This window comes from Diaporthe batatas (genome assembly GCF_019321695.1).
Source record: "Diaporthe batatas strain CRI 302-4 chromosome Unknown Contig00013, whole genome shotgun sequence".
Classification (NCBI taxonomy): Eukaryota; Fungi; Ascomycota; class Sordariomycetes; order Diaporthales; family Diaporthaceae; genus Diaporthe; species Diaporthe batatas.
In genome coordinates, this window is record NW_025408560.1 from 1544665 (window position 1) to 1565544 (window position 20880).

At 57.8% G+C, this 20880-nt stretch overlaps 4 protein-coding genes across 4 annotated transcripts; 2 read left to right on the forward strand and 2 right to left on the reverse strand.

Moving 5' to 3' along the window:
• Positions 1 to 1217: 1217 nt before the first annotated feature.
• KVR01_010242 (uncharacterized protein) lies at positions 1218 to 7222 on the reverse strand. Its single transcript, XM_044786714.1, has 4 exons — positions 6338 to 7222; positions 5175 to 6272; positions 4517 to 5110; positions 1218 to 4456 (listed from the first exon to the last, which is right to left on the reverse strand). Exons 2-4 carry the CDS (start codon positions 6183 to 6185, stop codon positions 2522 to 2524), a joined length of 3540 nt encoding a protein of 1179 aa, XP_044640401.1. The 5' UTR covers positions 6186 to 6272; positions 6338 to 7222; the 3' UTR covers positions 1218 to 2521.
• A 4067-nt stretch (positions 7223 to 11289) lies between these two features.
• On the reverse strand, positions 11290 to 15158 carry KVR01_010194 (glucosaminyl-phosphotidylinositol O-acyltransferase). The gene is made up of 2 exons (XM_044788114.1): positions 14846 to 15158; positions 11290 to 14739 (listed from the first exon to the last, which is right to left on the reverse strand). Exons 1-2 carry the CDS (start codon positions 14948 to 14950, stop codon positions 13309 to 13311), a joined length of 1536 nt encoding a protein of 511 aa, XP_044640353.1. The 5' UTR covers positions 14951 to 15158; the 3' UTR covers positions 11290 to 13308.
• An 844-nt stretch (positions 15159 to 16002) lies between these two features.
• Positions 16003 to 17271, forward strand: KVR01_010317 (uncharacterized protein; the record flags this gene model as incomplete). Its single annotated transcript, XM_044783271.1, has 3 exons — positions 16003 to 16794; positions 16848 to 16975; positions 17214 to 17271. 3 exons carry the CDS (start codon positions 16003 to 16005, stop codon positions 17269 to 17271), a joined length of 978 nt encoding a protein of 325 aa, XP_044640476.1.
• A 1851-nt stretch (positions 17272 to 19122) lies between these two features.
• KVR01_010510 (uncharacterized protein) lies at positions 19123 to 20081 on the forward strand (the record flags this gene model as incomplete). The annotated part of the gene is made up of 2 exons (XM_044783568.1): positions 19123 to 19537; positions 19861 to 20081. The coding sequence occupies 2 exons, from the start codon at positions 19123 to 19125 to the stop codon at positions 20079 to 20081; spliced, it is 636 nt and encodes a 211-aa protein (XP_044640669.1).
• Between the last annotated feature and the right edge of the window lie 799 nt (positions 20082 to 20880).

Sequence of the window (20880 nt, forward strand, 5' to 3'; positions counted from 1 at the left end):
GCAGATGCTAATGTTTGGAAACGCGACGGTCACGGAGGTGACGGGGACCTGGGGGCAGCCATAAGCACGAGAGGGTCGAAAAAGGGCTTCAAGCGGGGGGGATCACTGGGATGGGTCAGAATGGAAGAGTCCGAGGGCATCGAGCTAGGAAGATGGATGCGAGTGATGGAGGCTTGCGTGGGAGGGCATTGAAGAAAACAAGGGATTTGAGAAGAAGGGAGAGACTGAGGGAAGAAGAGAAGAAAAACATCAGGTCCGGAAGGGGACATAGACGGGGTTTAAGAGGGCGAGACTCGAGTGGATACAGATGGTAGGAGTGCTCGAGAAGGAGGAGCAGAGGGATAACACTGGGCAGGTGCTAGTCCGTACCGCAGACTGCTTACTTCCCGATTATCCTTCGCACCTGGGCAGCTTCCATAGAGCAATGGCCAGGAAGGCGCAGCTGGCTGCTCGTCCGTACCCAACAGCCGCTGGAACAGGCTTGCTTCAATGCTGACGGAGGGTGGTGATTTCGGTTCAAGGCGAGCCTCGAGGCCCATATTTTATCAAGTAACAATTGGTCAAAGACCCAAGGTATGCTCATCATCACCACCTGGGCAGAGATAATATGGGCAATCCGCAGGCTTGGAGTAGACACTTGTTGAGTACCTAAGTACCTAGGTACCTAGTCTCTTCGAAAGCCCCCAGAGACTTGACCCGATGCCTCCCTCGCCTTCTGTCAACTGTCAGTAACCAAGAGACTCAAGGGGAAGGAACCAGAAGCAAGCTACTTAGGTACCTAGGTACCTCTTCCCGACTGCGATCACCTCGCCTTTCCCTTCTGGCCCTTGCTTCTTCCTCCCACGTTGGACCCAATACCCCCCATGGCGCAAAGCAAGTCCTGGCCTTCCTTGAGATGCGAAATGCCGGTCTAGTTGAGCTTGCTCGGTATTAGAGGGCGGATGCAACTGGGCTGACTGTATCATGGTCCTCTGAACCATTAGTCAAGAGGCTCGGTCTGGGTCTTGATAACCAGAGCAGTTAATATTGATTGCATGAGCATGTCTCGCCCCAGTGGAGACTCGTAGTCTGTCTATGGGTCTTGAGCGTTTACCACTGTATGAAGGCGCCACATACATTTTATATGTATGGGGATTAAAAACGAAACCACTCTACCTACCTAGGTACCAGCTGCGCACGAGCGGTGGTGCCGTAGAAATATGCCGAAAGGCCCACAAGTCTCAAGAACGCTTACTACAACGACCATGGAGTTCTCATTCTAAGACAACCCTATTTCAATCGGATACATACAGCACATATCTGCATGAGCCTCGCTCAAGTCACGGCAGCCACATTCATCACATACAAGAACACCACAAGGCACTTCACATATAATCCAGTTCTCCCTCACTGAATCTGTGCCGGTTCCAGACTCACAAAAGGTGTGATGAAATTCCCCAAATTTTCTCTATGACTGGATTGTTTGATAGAACTCGCCAGGACTCTCTCTCTCTCCCCACCACCCCTATCTCTGGCTGTTTCTCTCTCTCTCTCTCTTTCTAGCTCGCAATATGAATTCCTGACAAAACCTCCCACCCCCCTCCCGCCCTTCCAGTCTTTGTTTTCCCACGTTCGCTGTGGAGATTACTTTAATTTGTACAGAAATAGCCCCCATGAAGAAGAAAAACTTAGCTCCCTCAGATGCAGACAGACAGACAGACTTTGATGATCGCACTCGCTCGGCTGGCTCCCCTTGGTCTCCTTTTTCTACTACTTTTCCCCTCGGCACTTCCTCCCGTCTGGCTGGCTGGTGGCCAGTTTCAAAGCCCTCCTTCGAGATCCTTATTTCTTTCAACGAGATCGTTCCACTCGCCCTCGGACCCGGGGAGATGATTTGGAGGGGGGGGGGACAATATGGTGGTGTTTGTGGGTGTATGGTCGGTGAGATAGCTGGATGTGTGTGAATGTGTGGGCGGATGGTATGAGAATAAAAACACAAATGGCATTATCAGAATTGAATGTAACAGTGGGAAAATCTTCCTCCTCGTCCCCTCCCCCTAGCCCTTTGTGGGCCGCTTTCAAATCGTGCAACCAGAAATGACTGCTCCTCCGTCACCTATTACTTCACACAAACACTCCTGCATGGGGTTCCAGGTCATTGGTAACACAGAGGTGTGTGTGGCTGGTGTCATCGCACTCGGATTTCGGACTAGTTATTTCGGCATTAAAGCCAGGGATGAATATCGCACAACAGGCGCGCCCGTGCCCCTGACCTGGATGATTATGGGGCAGGAGTGGTGGAAGGTCGAGGGGTATGACCCAGTCGGGTTGGTGTTCACCGGCCAGCCGTTTGAGACTGTCGCTCCTTGCGCCTCATAGGCCGCGGGCCCCAGCAAAGCAGACGAGGCTGGCTGGATATGCGGGTGATATCCCCGAATTTGAGACGGTGTTGGCCAGGTATGATTCGCTCTCATGGCGGAACTTCAGCCTCAGTAGTAATTGTAGCACTGCACTTTCCAGGGACGCTCGGGTCGATGGCCGATCATCGGTCATCGCCGCCTCTGTCCTTCCCTCTCCTCCGGAAGAAATCCATGACTCGCCTCGCTGCACCACTGCTTCCGGCATGGTCGTGGCCGCCGTGTCGCGAATATTCGTCCTTGTCGTAAGCGTCGACAAACCGCTTGTTCTTCTGCAGGATCCCACGGGTCCCTCGGCTGGAGGTCCTCCTGTGCTCCTTGACTGGCTGCTCTTCGGGGTAACTCGTCTGGTTGGTCGGCCGCTGCACATTCTCAATGGACGAGTCTGAGGCACTATTCAGGACCGCTCCTTGTTGCATGTGCGACGGGATACCACTCTGGCGCCTGCTCTGGTAGGGGTTCGAGCTGTTCCTGTGTTGTCGCGGGTTCTGGTTTGGATCCCGACGTTGCTGTTGTTGTTGAGGTTGCGAGCCCTGGAGTTGGGCGTACATTCCGTCAATGTCAGCAGCGTTGGGCGCCTGAGGCTGCTCCACATAACGGCCTTGGTCGTCAACCTGTGGAGGTGGGTCCTGCATTGGAAGGCTTCGCTGTGAGTCGCGGGGTTCTTGGTCATACTCCTTACCAATCCCAATGGCCTTGAGAGACAATGAGCTGGGCAGGAACGAGAACCGCCTGTTTGTCTGTTTGTCCAATGACGTCTGTGACCCGTTCATGCTTCCAGACTGCTTCTTTCCAAGCCCGAGCGAGAAAGAGCGGCGCGAGCGCTTCGAGTCCATTGACGGGCGGATGGGGCCGTCATCGGAAATGGGCTGGGTCATGCTGACCGGAGGATACTTCTTGGACTTCTCCCCGGAAGGAAGCTGGCTCTTGCGGGTGCTACTACTGCCGAACACAGATCCGCTTCGTCCGAAAATCTTGTTGCCAATGTCGCCGATCGTGTTGGACCGCCTGTGGCCCCTGGAGTCGGTGCTATCGGCCTCCCCGGTGTAGCCGCTGACCTTGGACAGTTTGGATGGCGTGTTGACGCTTGGTCTACCGTAGTCCGAGCCCTGGTCCTCGTTCGCAGAAGGGTCGGGATAGGCTGGTCGACCTGCAGGTTGTTGTATACTTCCATGCACGTTAGTATCAGCGACCGTGGGGGCGGAGGGTTGGCCGTACGTAGCTCTCCCTGTTCCATAACCCTTCGAACCGGTCGAGCCGCCGGTCGTTGGCCGGCCAGGTGCTCCTGCAGACGTCATGTATTGGCCATCAGAAGCTGCCCGCATGGCTTCGCGGCTCGGCCTCTGTGGTTGTTGCACCAGATTCTGGTTGTTGAGATGCGCGCTCGGAGGCCTCCTCGAGGTGACTGGTGCTGGACCGTACGACTCTCTTGTGACAGGCGGGTCGCGGGGTAGCGGCTTCTCGTTTGCGGAAGACGACTGAACCTCAACCGGTCCTGCACTGCCCGAACGGGCCCTTGACTTGGACGATGAGCCGTGCCCGCCTGCCTGCTCGCCACGCTGGGTCTGGGTGTTTGGCGCAACATATTCGACCTGGACCGTCCTGCGCTTATTGTCCCTCTGTTGTCGAGCGGAGTTCGCGGCCTCGGTATCTGGGTCAACAGTGCCTTGCTTGCTCGTCAGGCCACCAATCGAAGGTCCAACGGTGTTCTTCTTGTGCGCTTCTCGGACAGATGCGCTGCGGGCGACCATTGGCGTCTCATCCTCGGCGGGTACGGTGGTGTTCTGAATCTCTCCGGGAGTGGTGGTGCTACTTGTGATGAACTCAACCACGTGGGCATACTCGCTCAGCCAGCTGTGGCGAGCCACTTCAAATAGGTCGGCACGCTTCCGAGGGTTCGGAACTAGTATTCGTCGCAGCAAGTCTCGCGCGTGGGGAGTGACGTACTCGGGGAATGTGAGCGGGGTGTTGACAATATACTTGTAGAGCAGGTTAATGTTGTCGCCTTCGGGGTTTGCGGGATCGTCGTCGAAAGGTAGATAGCCTGCCAACATGGCATACTAGAGTAGAGCAGTGTCAGGACCAATAAAAAAGCCAACAACAACGCAAAGGCGGCGTACCAGAATCACGCCACAGCTCCAGACGTCAACTTTCCGACCGGTGTACAAGGAGTCGCTGACAACCAATTCAGGAGCTGCGTAGCACGGACTTCCACAACTCGTCTGCATGAGGTCGCCCTTCCTCATCCCGTTCGGCTTCAGCTGGTTCAAGCCCATGCGCTTGACGAACTCGCGGTCGCTGAGATTGTTCTCCTCCTCTTCCGATAGCTCCTCAATGGGATCGAACGTGTTGGCGAAGCCGAAGTCGGTAATAATAATGTTTCGGTTGCGGTCCAGAAGCAGATTTTCCAGCTTCAAATCTCTGTGCACAATGCCCTTCTTGTGTAGATAACCCACACCGGAAACGAGTTGTGCGAAAAGACGTCGGGCGGCGTTGTCCTTGAGGTATCGGTGGTTCAGGATGTAGTCGAACAGCTCACCGCCTGACGCGTATTCCAGAATGATACCAAAATGCCTCTCGGACTCCTCCATCTTGTGTAGTCGGACAATGTTGGGGTGTGTCAGCTGCTTCAGGATGGCGACCTCGCGCATGATCTTGGCCATGCGGGATGGGTTGCTTCCCAGCTGGTCCTTCTTGATAAGCTTGATGGCGACCTGTGTTTCCGAATGGTTAGCGCCAACTGTGAAGCACATCGAGGGTTTCGCTGCCGGTTCTCACCTGGATGCCGCCTTCTTGCTTCCAACCAAGCTTCACTTTGCCGAACTCGCCCTCGCCGATGGTGTTGCCCAGTATGTACTCGCCAAACTTGGTGTGCTTCTCGCGCTTGCTAAAGTCATGCCTACTCCGAGTACCCCGCCTTGTCTCCTCGCCGTGCTGTTCGGCGCTGGCAACAACTGGTGGCGGGGCCGCGTCGTCGGCCTCGGTCGGGTGCGGCTGGGCCATTGCCTCGCGTTCGCGCGTCCGCTCGATATCCACCTCGGGCTGTGACACCAGCATGCTATTCAGTATTTCGCTGGCTTCCCTAGATGGCCCCTGCGGTGTGGAGGACGACGACGTCTGTTGCGACCTGACGGGCAGTGATGTCGAGCCACCTGCCGCCCGGGCGTCTCTGTGGCTGCCGCTGGTGCTCGACTTGTGTGATTGCTCCTGGCCCGTGTGTGCCGACTTTCGGCCCCGAGAGATGTGATTTGCGGCTTCATCCTGATAAGCCTGGTTCGCGCTCGCCTGGCCGTTGGTGTCGTTCGGTGCGTGCCGCTGCGACGTCGATCGGTCGGCACCCTGGGCTGCCACAGCTCTCCTCGACGCCGAGGCGGCGCTGGAGCCGCCAGCAGTGTGCTGGGACGAGGTGCGAGGTGGCACGGAGGTGGCGGGCATCTTGCGGCGGTCGGAGGAGGATTGCTGGTACTGGTCGGAGGGGTCGACGGGGATGGGGGATGCGAGGGCTGCGCGTGAACTCATTGGGGAGTTGCTTTGGGACGGTGCGTCTCCCTTGCCGCTGCCGTTTCCGCTGTGTTTCCTGGAGGGCCGTTTGGAAGCCGAGGGTGAGGAAGAGCTGTTCTGTGTGGTCGCATAATATGGGTCACGGGCAGGGGAGGAGGTGGATTGCTGGAACTGTTGTGGTTGCTGCTGGTGGCGGCTGCCAGGCGAGGCGGTAACCAAGGGCGGTGAGTTGATGGTGACGGAGGCAGCTGTCTGATGAGGCGCGGATTGCAATGCAGCCGACGACATCTTCCCACGCGGGAGCGCGGAAGGGCTGGGGTCGGGCTGTGTGCTTATCAGCGTCGGCGGGTCTGGCGCAGGTCAGGCGAAGGGATTCTGGATATTTGTTCAGCCCCGTGCACGATAGGATCGATTGAGGGCGTGCCTTGCTCGTGACTGACCCAAGGGAGTTGACGTTTAAGGGGGTCGGTGTCGGACGTTGGGCTAAGGAGGATGTTTCGGCTCGGACTAGCCCAGGTCGGATCGGGTTGCGGTTTTGGGAGGCTGGAAAGGAAATGCTCCCAAGGTTTCCAAAGTTGGAGGAGGAGCAGCAGTTGGGGGCAGATTTGAGGTACGGCCGAGTACCACACCAAGCCAAGACCAGGAACCAGGCGGCAGGGAGGGAGGCTAAAGGGCTACCTAGGGCAAAGGACCAGGGCGGCAGCGCAGGCTATTCCTAGGTGATAAGGAAATGGCCTTGTCGTGCGAATAAAATAGCAATCAAACAAGAGACAAGCGTGCAAGTCTAGGAGAGGAGCGAGCGCGCGTTGTGTGTGGAGGGCAGGACCTCTCTGAATACGTTCGTAGTAATCGGCAGGGGGGCGCAGGAGCGTGACTCTGGGGGTGAAATGATTGTTGTTGTTGTTGCTGCAACGGCGAGTGCAACCAACAAGAAGGTCTTGTCCTTTGGGAGCTGGGTTGCCCTGCTGGTTGTGCTTGTGCGTGTGAGTTGTGTGCGAGTGCGAGTGTGCGAGTGCGCGAGCGTGCTGAGCTGAGCCTTGCAATTAATGGGGGGAAATATGGGCAATGCAACGAGTCGCCGGGATGCCCAATGAGAGACCAATCGCCCAGCTCAAAACACCATGGCTGCCCTGCGATTTGTTGTTTCGATACGGCGGTCAGTTTGACTTGGGGCGGTTGGGTGTGGGATGTGCGTGCTGGGATGGGATGGGATGCGTTGGGTGGCGGCGACGGGTTGACGTTGCGCGGCGCGGCGCTGTTTGGCTGTGGTTGTGACGGACAGGTCAAGTCAGTCAACCAGTACAAGTACAGGTCGATGTTGATCCGATCGCCTTATTTTTTTTTTATTTGCCCCCCCTCTTGGGACTCTGGGGACGTTTGTGTTGCCGTTGTCCCTGCAGCAGCCTGTCTTGTCTGTCTTCCCGCCTGGTCGCCTCAGCTCGCGGTTGATGCAGGCTTCGGCTCGACTCGACTGGACTCGACTCAGGTGCTGTGAACAACACACATGCAGCGATGCAGCAATGCAGCCCAGACGCGACACCCGCAGCCGCTTGGGAGGCGGCGTCGTGTTGTGGTGGATTTTGGCAGTGCCTTTGGGGCCCCGATCTTTTGGCCCCTTTTCTCTGATAGGTTGGTCGCTTGCAGGATGTAGAGCGCAGTCAATGCAGGTCAGGGACGCCAGACCAGTGACCCAGAGTTTGGTGGACTTTGATTATTCAATTATTAGGCGCGCCCGCGACCGACAAGATATGAAACAGAGACAAGCACAATGACGCCGTTTTTTGCTGGGTGTGCTTGCTGCAGCAGAAAAGGTACAAGACCAGACAGGCAAGGACAGGAGCGGAGCGGCGGGGGGGGGTGGAGGAGGGAGAGGGAAAGGAGTGGTGGTGGGACGGCGTTTCGAGAGGTGAGGTCAGCTCGAGGCCAATGAAAAAAAGGGACGAAAGCTTCGGGGAAACGAGAGACGGCGAACAGGACGGGTCGACTGAGACAAACGCCGCTGATTGTCGAGTGAGGAGGAGGAGTAGCAAGGAGGGAGGGCGGGAAGGATGAAGACTGGCAGTTGAAAGGGCAAAGGCAGGGTAGGGGGGGTGGTCGGTGGTTTGGGCGGATGCTTGGGTGGATAGGCGGATGGGTGGATGATGGGTGGATGGGTGGATGGATGCCAGGCGAGACGACGATGCTGCTGGGCTCCCCCACTGCAGCCGAATTCAAATGCAACAAGCGCGGATGCAAGCAAATGCGAGTGCAGAGCGCAAATGTAACTGGGGCCTCTGCTGGGATCTCGCTCGACAAGCGAGAACATGAAGGGAGAGGCGCTGCCGGGTGGGTAATCTTAATTGACCCCGTCCGCGGCCTCGATGAATCAACCCGCCGGCGTCTGTGTTCCTCTGCTCGTCTGCTCGTCTGCTCATTTTCTCGTCTTCTCGTCCTCCCGACATGCCCCTCTCCTACTCCCTGTTTCTGACAGCTCTCGTCTATGCCTGTCGACCTGGACCTGGACCGTGCGTGCCCTGGGAGGACTCCGTATATTCTTGTTTCCCCTGGTTGTTGACATCCAAGCACACGAGGGATCCCGCGGGTTGGCCTCGCCCGAGCGAGCACCAGAAACCTTGGTCACGATTCCTCCATCAATGCCGCGAACTGTATGCGTTCATGTACGATGTAGATCCCGCCTGTTAGCAGCCGGCCAGCCAGCCTTTCCCCTCACTGGCAGACGTTGCGCTCCAGCAGACAGGGCCTGTTTTAACATCCCCATTATCAATTCGAGGTGGGTGGATGCGTATGCATCTGCTCCGCGGCTCCACGGCTTCGATGGCCTGTCGCGAGGCATTGAGACAGCAGACAGGAACACGCGGGACGGAATGGCCAGCCATAACCTTGCCCAGTCGCTTGGCCCCAAATGCAAGCTGGGGGATGCTTGGACAAGGCCGGCCTTGGGCAAATCACCACTTCATGCACCCTAACAGCAACCGCATTGCAGACCGAGATACTCTGATATAGCGCCGCCGCACAACACACGCGCACACACACATACGGCCTTGGCCACGGAGTGCAAGCACGGCGTCAGAAGGTCTGCCGAGGTATGTCTGGTATGGATGCTGTGCAGACCAAGTGCATTGCATACCTACCTACCTACCTACCTACCTAATCAGGTAGGCAACCAGACAGGCCATGGTAGTGCTGCGTACGTGTGTATGTAGATCCTCAGCACATGGACAGTATGCAGCGCCGTACGACGCCCAGCCAGCAGAAGCTTAAATTGTTTGTGTCCTATCCCACACACGAGAACAAGTCAGACGCTCCACCCGATCGACGTGTCTCAGCTCTTGGACGAGGGTAGCTTGCCCCAGGAAAAGGTTGTCGTATAGCTAGCTGGTCTGTTGTACATAGATGCCTGGGTAGTAAGCTGCCCCAACTCGCCGTGCTGGTGTGGTTTGCTTGCGTGGGTGAACAGACGCTGAACTGGTTAATAATAACTCACTAAATATTCACTAGTGGTTGTAGTCTGGAGATGTAGGGTACACTGTACACACACATAATCTGTATAGTAAGTGCTGTAATAGTATAGCTGTCGGTAGATGGTGCCCATGTGGGGGAAGCGGCGACATGCCGCATGCGAACAAGAGCGTCCTGGTCTGGTGCTTGATGAGGGGCAACACTGCGCAAGTGTCCTGCACGATGGAGGACTCTTACACAGTCTCCACCACGGGACCGAGGCAGCGAGGTAAACCACGGGCGTACCAAAATAGCCTCGAGATTCGCTTTCCTCGAAGCTACCTGCCGACGTGCCGTCGCAGCGTGCCTTGGAAGCGCAGCGAGGAGCAGCCGGCCTTGGGACGGAATGCGACGTGACGAGACCCAGGTCAGGCATCTGCCACAGCCATCTCATCCCACTCACCTCCCCGGCACCACCTGAACAGCTGAAGTCTTGCTGTTCCTGACTGCCTGTTCCTGCGGCCAGCACCACCACAGCCAGCCATCGGCGAGATGAGCGAGCGAACCTTGCGACACAGGCATACAGAGTATACACAGTACGGAGCTGTATGTACGGAGTACAGCAGGCAGCCATCCACTGCAGCCCACACACGCAGGTGCAGATGCAGACGCAGCAAGCCACACCAAGCACGCCCTGCATGAAGCTGCATCGAACATCACGAGTTCACTGCTTGACCGCCTCGGACCCTTTCGTCTGATGTCGAATCGTGTCGTCGGTAGGGACATCCACCCGGGGCAGCAGGGGAAACCGTCGAGGACCAGTCAACGACGGCGCCCCTGGCCTGGCCTCTGCGTTCCTCGACGCTGCTGCTGACTGGGCATGCGTGGCCCCACTTTATCCTTCGACGAGGCTTCTCGAAGGCTCAAACAGGCGTATCAGGGAGGGCAGTACTCCGTAGCCGATCCCCATTTCCAATGCGAGCAAGTCGAGCGGCGTGCCGACTGTTTCGGGACGGCGGCGGCTGGGACTGGGACTGGGATTGGGGATTGGGATTGGAATATCAAGCAAAAGCTGGGACTGTGGTAAGGTGGGCACGCGAAGACAAGAGGGCGTGGAAATTACGTGCTGGCACGGTACGTTATGGGCACCCGTCTGCAGGGCAGGCTCATCATACTACCCGCTGGTACCCTGGTGGTGGTAGCCTAGTACAATTACAAGTCCAATTGCGAAAAAAGAAGGCGGGCGCCCCGTCCGTCAGTCCGTCCGCTTGTTCCTGAATTCCTAGCCCGCTGCACGAAGGGAGTCAGGGATCAGGGACTGGGGTGGGACGCACGCCAGCCCTTATTACTGTGTCTGCCCAGAAGCCATGCTCAACTGCTGCTACCGGCTTGAGAAACGGACGATGGGGCAGCTCCCAAGCTCTGGCACCAGCCCGGGCTGCCCAGGCAGCCCAGCCCAGCCCAGCCCAAACCCAGCCAACCGGCCGACCCTCTGCAGCCTGTCAGTCCAGCATCTGGCACCTGGCACCCAGCTACTTGGGCAGGGGGGCAGGGGGACCAGCCTGCCAGCCTGCCAGCCTGCCAGACAGATCACCACCAAGAGGGAGGGCAACCGTGTGGGTGGTAGCTACCAAATGCTACCAAATGCATCTTCAAAGCCTCATCATCGATCGGCTTGGGGGGAAATAATCCCCGAAATCAAAGTCTTCGGGCCCGCAGAGCTCCTCCCCCCCTCAGGCCTCGCCCATGAGTCGCCGCCCAACCAACCAAGGGTCTCCTCCCTCGTGCATGTGTGTGTGTCTCTTGCAAGTCGGACCTGTCCAGACCAACAGGAGGAAAGGGCGCCATCGTCTTGGTCTCAAAGGGGAAACCCCACAACGTTACTGACGAGACAGGCAGGGCAGCCGCGCCTTGGCATCGACCAATTGCCATGCCCGTGTCTTGCAAGGGAACAACCAACCAGGCAGCTGCCAGGCCAGTTTCAACCACAGCTCTTTTGCAGCCAGACATGATTGTCTTCCTCCTCCAACACAAGGTCCTGTGCTTTACCGAGTGCCTGAGGCGTTTCGTCCAGCGCATAAACTTTGTCTAGTTTCTGTTTCTCTCCCTTCCCCACCATTCGCAGGCCTCCGCACCAGCCCCAAACTCTCCTTGCCTGCGCGCTAGCAGCCTCTTCCCCGAGTCCCGTCATATCTCGTCACCTTGTTCTGCAATGCCCAAGACTGCCCAAAATCCCAGGATCCCCACATAAAACAAGCGCCATGCCCAGTGCATGAAGAGGCGGCGGCCCGGCCACACAGCCGGGCGCATGTACGCGCCACACCTCGGCCACACAGCCGGCACCGTGGGCACCAGGCGGCACGCATATGCTACACGGGTCAGATCAGAGACGACACGGACAGCAGGAGTAAGCAGCATATGGGACGACATTGGGGGAAGTCGGAGGCCCTGCCCCCCACAAACGCCTCACTCAACCCTCCACCTCCAGCCGCCACATTCTCACAAGGCGCATGACGCAGAGCAAGTTAAGACCATGGCGAGAAGCCTCAACAATGCTTCGTCCGCCGCATGGCCAGTCACCAAGCAAGCCAGTCAGACATCTCGGGGCCCCACAGTTGGCGCCCGACGGCCGCGCCAGAAGAGGGCAGAACATCATGCCCCATCATGTCTTTCTCCCTCTCTACGGGGCACACTCTTCCCTGTGCAAGTGCAGCGTCCGCCCTTCGCTAGGCATAAATAAACCTTCAACTTTACTAGCACCATCTCTAGCCTCATTCCTCTACCTGCCTGCCTGCCTGACCTCTTCCGCCTCGCCGCGGGAGGGACGTCGTGCATTGAGCCCGGGAAATGGACGTGGCGTTGGGTGGCAGGGGTAAGCTTGATGTCCGTCGTCACACCCCATCTTTGCTCCCGCCTGCTCTCCCAAGCCGCTGTCTTGTTTCCAGCACAGGATTGATGTGCCGGCCGGGTGGATGCCCGACCAACCTCTTGGCCAACCTGGTTCATGACGCTATCTTCTTCTTTTTTCCTTCTTCTTCTTCCCCTCCCACGGTAGCCTCTCTTCTTTGGCGCGAAGCGGATCCTGACCGCTCATTACGAAGACCATCCTGGAGATTCTGCCTTACCAGGCGGGCAAGTCTCTGAGTCTGACTCACGAGGGGATATCATATCACAGGGACATCGCGTCTTCAAATTCACATATTGAAGGCTATGGATATGTCCAGGCAAGACTGAATCCCATTCCACGGGCGAGATTAGGCTTTCGTGATGGGTACTACCGTCACGTCGGTATAGTTCACACCCTCCCGGGTATCACCATGGACGCGGGCCGCCCGTTCATCGCAAGCAGGATTTACGCATATTGTGACTCGTGTTTCCCTTGTCTCACAAGCTCGCGCATATATGCGTCGAGAACAGACACCACCTGGAGCCCGGGCCGGCCGCAGGTGTGCTCCCCGGCGGCCTTTTACTCATGCATCTCACCGACTTTAAGATCGTAGTAAAAGCGTCGATCCTGCGCGATGGCAACACGGCACAGCCACCACGGCGAAAATGCCCGGATCGCTGGGACGTCCCCGTCCCGTCGCAGCAAGAGCGAAACCCAGGCCCACCCGGACTTGGCCGACAGTTGAGATCTCCCGGTCACTCCGGCCGGACGGGGCTCCCAGGGGCACTAACGGGCACCATTGTCTACCCGTTTATGCGCTTAATGATATTCCACCAGCAAGCCCATCAGCCGCGTAATCTCCTGACCAGAAGCTTCCTCCCGACTATCTGCCGAGGCAGGGTCCTCCGACTTGGAGTTTTCTCACCAGCACGGTCCAGCATGGCCGGAGCAGCGGAGCCTCACGTTCGGCTTAGAAGGTGCTGGAAGGAAGGAAGGAAGGGATCACAACGATACTCGGTGGATTCCAGGACCCCGCTGTGGCTGTGGATGCATGCGAACTTACGACCGATCGCACGAGACTGCCCCTCATAGCTTGATCGAAATGTTGTACGCGTCCAGTGCCACAGCCGCGCCGGTCAGGACCGCGCTATACGCAACCAATATACCCACACTCGCGACCGGCCCGACATCCAGAGTAGGGACTGTCATGTTGACAAGCCCTGTCAGCAGGTTGGCGAGGAGGAACACGGCAAGGCCGTTGCGGTTGTATGCGCGCAGCACCCTGGGAGTGGCGATCTCATACGCGTCCTTCTCCGCCTTGGAGTCGGCCGCATTGTAAAACGACGGGAAGAAGATCGTCTCGACGAGACAACAGGCCATGAGCTGTACCGTGTTGAACGAGACCACGCCCAGGACGTAGGGGAGGTTGGCCAGCCTACGAGACACCTGCAGCCCCGCGCCGTAACTGTAATTCGTGGACAGGAAAAAAAGCAGCACCCAGACAAGACTCCAGGCACCCATTGTCATGAGCAAGGTGATCCTCTGCGACGCCGCGCTGGACCCACTCCGGGTGACGTTGCGCGGCAGCACGTACATCCCAGTGTCCTGGCCGGCCAGGAAGATGGCCAGGTACCCAAAGAAACTGAAGATGCCCTCCCGGTTCATGGACAGCAGGTCGACACGGGGCGCGATGAGGATGTAGGCCTTCAGCCCCGTGGTCTCCAGCAAGACCTGGTAGCCGACCGCGAGGATGAGCGCGAGCGCGGCGTAGGACGGGACATATTTGAGGGCGGACTGGAAGACGGCCACAAAGGGGGGCAGGAAGCCCAGCGTGAAGAAGAAGTTCCAGTGCACGCCGTACTCGGTGACATGCTCCGCGTAGTCGAGGCCCTTGACGCTGAGCAGGCGGATGACGCCGAGCACGAGGAGGGGAAGGGAGTGGCGCATCGAGTGGACGAGCCGCCGGAACAGAGAGGTTCCGCGGCCTTCTAGTGCGGCGCGCTCTTTCAATACGGGCCTGGCGCCCACGACCCCGGCCGAGAAGACAAAGGCGCCCACGCCAATGTCCATCAGCGACGTGCCCCACGTCTCGACCTTGCCGAAGCGCCGCGGGAAAATCCGAAAGTCGACCGCGAGGATGGCCAGGCAGGTGATGACGAGCATGGACCCCCGGAATACGGTCAAGAAGGGCTTTGTCGGGAGGGTGACGTCGCCTGGCAGGCCCCCCGCGGGGCCGCCCTTTGTCCTGGCGTTGGCGTTGGCATTGGTCTGCGCGGCAGCAATAGGCGGGATCTTAGGCTTCCTCTGGCGGCGGTGGTGGGCTTGTGGGAACGCGTAGGCCAGCAGCGCGGGCGCGAGCAGCAGGACGGTGAGGAGGATCGGGGTGTCGGAGTAGAGCGTGATTGCGAGCAGGATGGCCCCGACGTTGAGGAAGTAGTCGACGACGAACCCGAGTGCCGTGTACGGCCTGAACAAGGACTGGCGGCTCTGCAGGGCGGACCACACCAGAGCGCCAACCTGTGGACGGGAAAAGTTTCAGCTTGGGCGCTGCTGCTGCTGCAGGACAGACAGACGAACAAACAAGAACTCCCTCCCTCGGTCATAGGAACGTAGGTTGACTCACGGGTAAGACAGCCGTAACCGCCGCGATCTCGCCGACGGTGCCCCCCGTCAGGTTGGACACGAAGTCCTCCTTGAGCTGCTTGTAACTGGCTGTCGAGTTAGACATGCTGAATCCCGTTGCGTCTGAGGGCAGCGGCGGATAACAAAGAAAGAGAAGGAAGAAATGAGAGGCAGAGGTCAGAAATCAGAACCACGACTCTCGGAAGCCGAAGGCTGGGTGCATTGCGCTGCCAACACGTCGCCTAAAAAAAAAGGAATTCCAGTGAGGCCAGGCTGGCAAGGGAGAGTAGTGTGCAGTGCAATGTGCAGTGCCGCGTATTGGACGGACGGGTAAGAGAAATGACAGCTCTGCAGACTGGCCACACCAAGCTGTGGTATTGGCTGTCTGTCTGTCCTTCAGCCTCGCTCCAGCGTCACAGGCCCCCAGGCCCCAGGCCAAGGGGTGGGTAAGGGTCCAGCCCCCCGGGGTCCCGGAAGAGAAGGACGGGCGGCCAACCAGAGGCGGGCACCCCGACCCCACCTGCCTAGTGTAGCGTGTAGGCGCGCGCCCACCCCGGCCACTTGCACGTTGAGATATGATGTAGTTACTCTGCCATGTGGTGCACACACTTTGCACGTCGCTGGCCCGGGTAGGGCGTAACCCACCTGGCCGGGCGGGTGAGGCGTTCAACAGGTCTCTCTTTGTTCTATTTGGATCTGACAGTTTCACCGCGGGGCCCAGGTCGCGCGCACAAAACGAAACATGGCTTGGACCACTCTGCTGGAATCCGCTTTGTCCGGCGCCGGCGCATGCCAGATGGTGCTTTGAGCCTCTGCCCTGCGTCGTGCCTCCCGGCTGAAAGGGCTCCCAGGAGCCAGACCGAGGCGCGCGCGACGAGAAAGAAGAGAAAGGGACAGATAAAATTGGAATGATGGCCGTCACCACTCGTTGCCCAGAGACCCTCGAGATCTATCCTGTACTTTCGTGCTTTCGTACGTACATACGTTCATACGTTCGTGTCACCAACGTCCCAGGTCCATACAGAATCTCAGCAACCTCCAATTTGCCAAATTTGGCCTGCTGTCACTCGCCTTTTACTCGTTTTTTACTCGAAGATTATACAATCCCTTGGTTGTGGACTCCTTTCTTTTTCTTTCTCTTTTTGAACCCCCAGAATCATGACCATGGAAGCCCAGAGTCGTGGCCGGCCCAGTCTCGAAATCAGAACAGACTATACAAGGCCAGTTGACACACACCTCCGGTCAGCCTTCAGCAGACATCGGGGCCCTCAGCCCTCTGCAACGCCGGCCACATCCAAGGCCCTCCCTAGCCCAATGCAGCCCTCGAGTCCTCGATATGATGTGTCCATGAGGCAACACGAAAGAGCCATGGTAGAGAGCCTGGACGCCCGCCGCGGGCTGGCCAGCGCCATGTCTCCTGCCACGGAGCAGTCCATGTCAGCAAGGGTCAACCTCCTGACCGTGGAGAGTCCATGGCAAAAAAGAACACCGTCTTTTCCCGCCACGGCACCCAACACGCCAATGGCGAACTCTCCGCGGCGACAGAGCATGGTCCAGGAGACCAGGTCGATGCTGCTGTCGGGCATGTCCCCGTCACAAGCTGGGGCCGTGGCCAACAGGAAACTCTCAGCGCCACGCGAGGCGACCGGGAAGCAGCAGAGGCCGTCCATGGCACTCCTGGACCCAGACCGGCTCCAGGCTTGGGGCCATGTGTATCTCGGCGACCCTTCCAAGGCTGACGTCCTCGTGGCACCGAAAGCCCTACGCCGCCCGAGCGGGACAGATCAGGGCAACGGCAAGGGCAACGGCCACCCAGATCGCCTCACTATCAGGGCCCACGTGCGGCCCAAGGGCAGGGAGCGCAAGCCGTTCCTGATCGAGCGCAGCATCGACCCCAACGTGCTGAGGGCCATGATGACGGCCTCGCCAGTCACGCCTGTGCGCTCGCCCGTGCGCTCACCACGCCGCGGCGCCATTGCTCCTTTGTCCCCCGATACCATCAGCTCCCCGCGGCCGCCCGTGTCGCCTCTAGCCTCGAGCCGGCGTCGCTCTACCGCGACCCTGACCAGTCCGCTGCCGTCTCGGTCCAGCCATCACCAGCACAGGAGCGGCTCGAGGGAGGTGCCGATCCGTAAGTCAAGACCCGGCCATCTCCGGCCAATCTCCTTATTGTTCTTCTTCTTCCTTTTTTGTTCGTGGACGTCGTGCTAACGAGCGGCCGGTCTAGATCTCCCTTATGCTCGGACCTACCTGCCAGCATTAGCAGCTATCATGCTCTCGGGCCACGTCAAGACTGGCGACACGATAGACCTGCCGATGCCCCATCCTGAAGCCTGGACGCAGACGGTGTCCTACGCGTACACTGGCAGGGGCGAACTGACGGAGGCGATGAAGCAGAACATCTTGCACCTCGGCGGGACGGTGTAGATGGACTTATGCCCTTGACGATGTCTGAATGATGTTAATGGTGGTCGTGTATATAACGCTTGGGATGACTGATGTTTAGAACCATTAGTTTGTTTTTTCTTCTTCGACATGTTTATAATTGGTTAAATCTGCTGAGTGCCTCCCGCACTCTTGTTGGCAATCATATGGCCGCAACCTAAAGGACATAACATAGAACGTAATAACAACTTCTTCCATGTGAAAGATTTTTTTTCTCGCTCGGAACGACGACGTTTGACTCGCGTGGAGGGTACAACCGGTGATGTGATGGGGCTTCCCGATCGAAAGGCAGACAGACAACCAGGCATCTGGTGGGACGGAGAGGTGAGTGGATGCCGGAGGAAGCGATCCGGAATGGTTGAAGAGGAAGAAGCAGCTCGAGCTAGGATGTTCGAGACCCTGGCGCCCAGGTGATGTTGGGAAGTGCGTATTCCGTACACGGGCTGTTGTCAATTTCGTAGCTCCTGCCCTGCCGACCATGCAAGGGGAGGAAGGAAGGAAGGGGCGGCCCGTCTGTCGTTAGCATGTGGCTGTCATGGCCTGGGCCGCTGTCAGTCATTGAACCAACTGGTCAAGTTGGGCAACATCTTCAACTTGTTCCCACCGGCGCCGTTTCGACCCCGAACAACACTTGTTGTGTGGCGGCCAGACTCTGCCCAACGAGCCAAGAAACCCAAACAACCCAAGCAACAACGGAGATTTCCTCGTTTGGTCGGGCCCCTTGCTGCTGCTCACGGGTCGGGCACCAATGCCTCCAAGCACGCTGCACGCCGGCCGGGGATTAGTCGACAGGCTCATCTCGTCGAGTGAATTTGCCTCGAGTCGATACTCGTTTTGGCACCGGGGCTGGCGCTTGTTGTTGCATCTGTGTGGTGTCGTTATCTCCTCCGGCGCGGTCCAAACCCAACAAAGCAAAGCCGGCCTTCACCAGTCACCGCCCCGTTTGCGGCCTCCAGCAAATAAGGTTTCGTCTCGTTTCCCCCCATCAACAAACAAAACAGCCCGCCACCACACAAGAGGCAGCCTGCATTCAGCTGCCGTGTGACGGGCGAGGTGTCAGTGAGTCAGTGCCCGCCCGAACTATGCTGCCCAAGGTACCCACATGTTCCCGCCAGGCCCGCACGGAGGAGGGGGCCCAGGCCTTTTTTCCATAGTAGCTATCCAGGTCTCCTAATAAGGTGCGGATCGGCACTGACTGCGACGACAGATATTCTCTCCCCTTCCACACACGTCGCTCTGAAACCCCAGCATGCTGCCCGACAGCACGGAGTGTTTGCGCTACGACCTACCAAAGGATAAGAGCTCCTGGCTCTTCCACCCAGGCGGATCCCTGAAAACTCCTTGAGAAATACCGACCCTCCCTTCCCTCAACATCATCAAAACATCAGTCCTTCCCACTGGTTCTAGGACACCGAGATTGTCTTTGGGAGGCCGAAGCAAGATTGTCGTCTTGTTCTTGTTTATTGGTCAACTGCCGGCTCGGTGAACAGCTCTGGCTTCTCCGACCGCCCATCGTTCTGCCGCGGGGTACCAAAAACCCAATCTTGAATATTTGAAGTGAAGGTTCATCCAGCAACTCCTTCACGTCTCCCAGGAGACGAGTGGAAACCCACAACCTCGAAGACGGACCACGTTGCTTGACCTCACAGTCAAGTATCACCCCGCCGACAAAAGGGATTGTTGACAGGTTAGAGATCCAGACGGACGCAACCTCTTGCCGACGAGGGACATCAGCAAACTCCACGGTCACCACGCACCAGCAAATCTTTTACCAGAGGCTATTCTCAACTAACACAAGCCATTGGCCCCGAGCTGGAAAGCATCACCGTCACGATGGAATCCCAACCAATCATACTGCTCAATGGGTGGCCAGGGGTGGGAAAAGACACAATCGCAGAGACACTCAGCCTTCTGATCGGTGACAACAAGGCATCAATGCTGGATTGGGGCAAGGGCCAGAGTGGAGAGAACTTCCAGACCATAGCCGACGACGATGATGTGGCACAAAGGGCGCAACGAGACGCGTGTCTCGCTGATCAAGTCGAGCACCCTTCAACATTCAACAAGATGGTCATATGCACCGATTGTCTGTCTGACACACCACTGGGAAGGAGGCTTGCTCAGGACTTCGAGGTTGTCTCGAAGAGGACGAATCGTTTGTTGATCCCAATCTATCTGGAGTGTCAAGTCGAAGAAAACATGCGGAGGCTACAGGAAGCCGAGCGAAGAGTTAGCCTGAAGGACAAGAGTGAGTCGCGACAGTCATCCCTCCTGCTTTTTTATGTTTCCCAAATTTTCAATCTCCTGGTACAGCACATGAGAGCCTCGACAACAGGTGCCTAGACGACGAGATGGTTACCTGTCGATAGGCAGTCTTGCAGTGGGAGGCCTCGACTGAGGATTGGAACGTCAATGGGCAAGCAATCGATATGCCCGTCGTCCGCACTGCGTAGCCGAACATCTCGCCTGCATCCAGCTTGGACAACCCTGGTTGTGAACGACAGTTGCGGTGACAGCGACTGACGAGTGGCTCCATTCCTGAATCTAACATACTAATTCAATGTCTCCCAGTTCGAAGCCCTAACGAGGCCAAGACCGTCAGATCCGAGGGAGGCTGCCTGTATATCTTCAAGAAGCGCGAAGGTTTGAGCATCAACATCACCAAGATGCTGCCCCACGAGGCTGCCCTGAAGATACTGTCATACATCAGAGATGTGATCGATCGCCGGAACGAAGAGCTGGTCAACGAGGAGACAACGCCATTAGAATCGAGCGAGCCAGCTTGGGGTTGAACAGCGGAACGCACGCACGAAGCCCGCTCGTCGGCTGGGACAACGGGAGGAAGTCACCAGCATCCGCCACAATAGTTGCTCATCTATTGGAGAGGGCGAGATGAACCCGAGACCATGGCACCTCGGAAGGAGAGAAGGCCGTTTTGATATTGATACCCCAAGCAGCATAGCTATTCTGAAGGTCTGATTCGTGGAAATAGCTGGCAGCGCCGTGCGTACTCCCATCTCCTTGAGGTTCACATGTCGGTACCACGAGTGGGAAGCTGTATGATTCTGCTATGGATGCACCTAGCGGTAGCTGCGCTATGCATCTTGACACAGGGCAGAAGAGCACGTCACAGCAGTCCTCGGGGCCGACTACGTTCTTGACACTGTTCTACAGTATGAGACGCAGTGTCTCCCCACACAATCTCTCCGCATGCCAATATATGTGAGGGAGACTTCTCACCACACCAACCGCTTCACATGCTGCTGCTGCTGCAGCTGTCACTGCTTGCTGTCTTGGACTGACTCGCCAGTGACAACCGCTGCGAAGTGAAGGGGCGGCCGGGTTGCGGCTCTACTGTGTATACACACACCACGAGAGGGAGCAGATGCTGGGGGGCCTCCACGTGTGGCTGACGTTCCATCCACCCTCCCTCTCGACTCGCCAGGGGTTCGTGAGCATCGGTGATCTACTTACTCACAGGCCGCCTCGGAGATTCCGGGAGCTTACACCAGATCTTGCTGGGCCCGTCGCCCTGGGTTTGCCGCTGCTGTGGAAACGTGTCCCTTGGGGAGGCGGCGGGGGAAAAAGCAG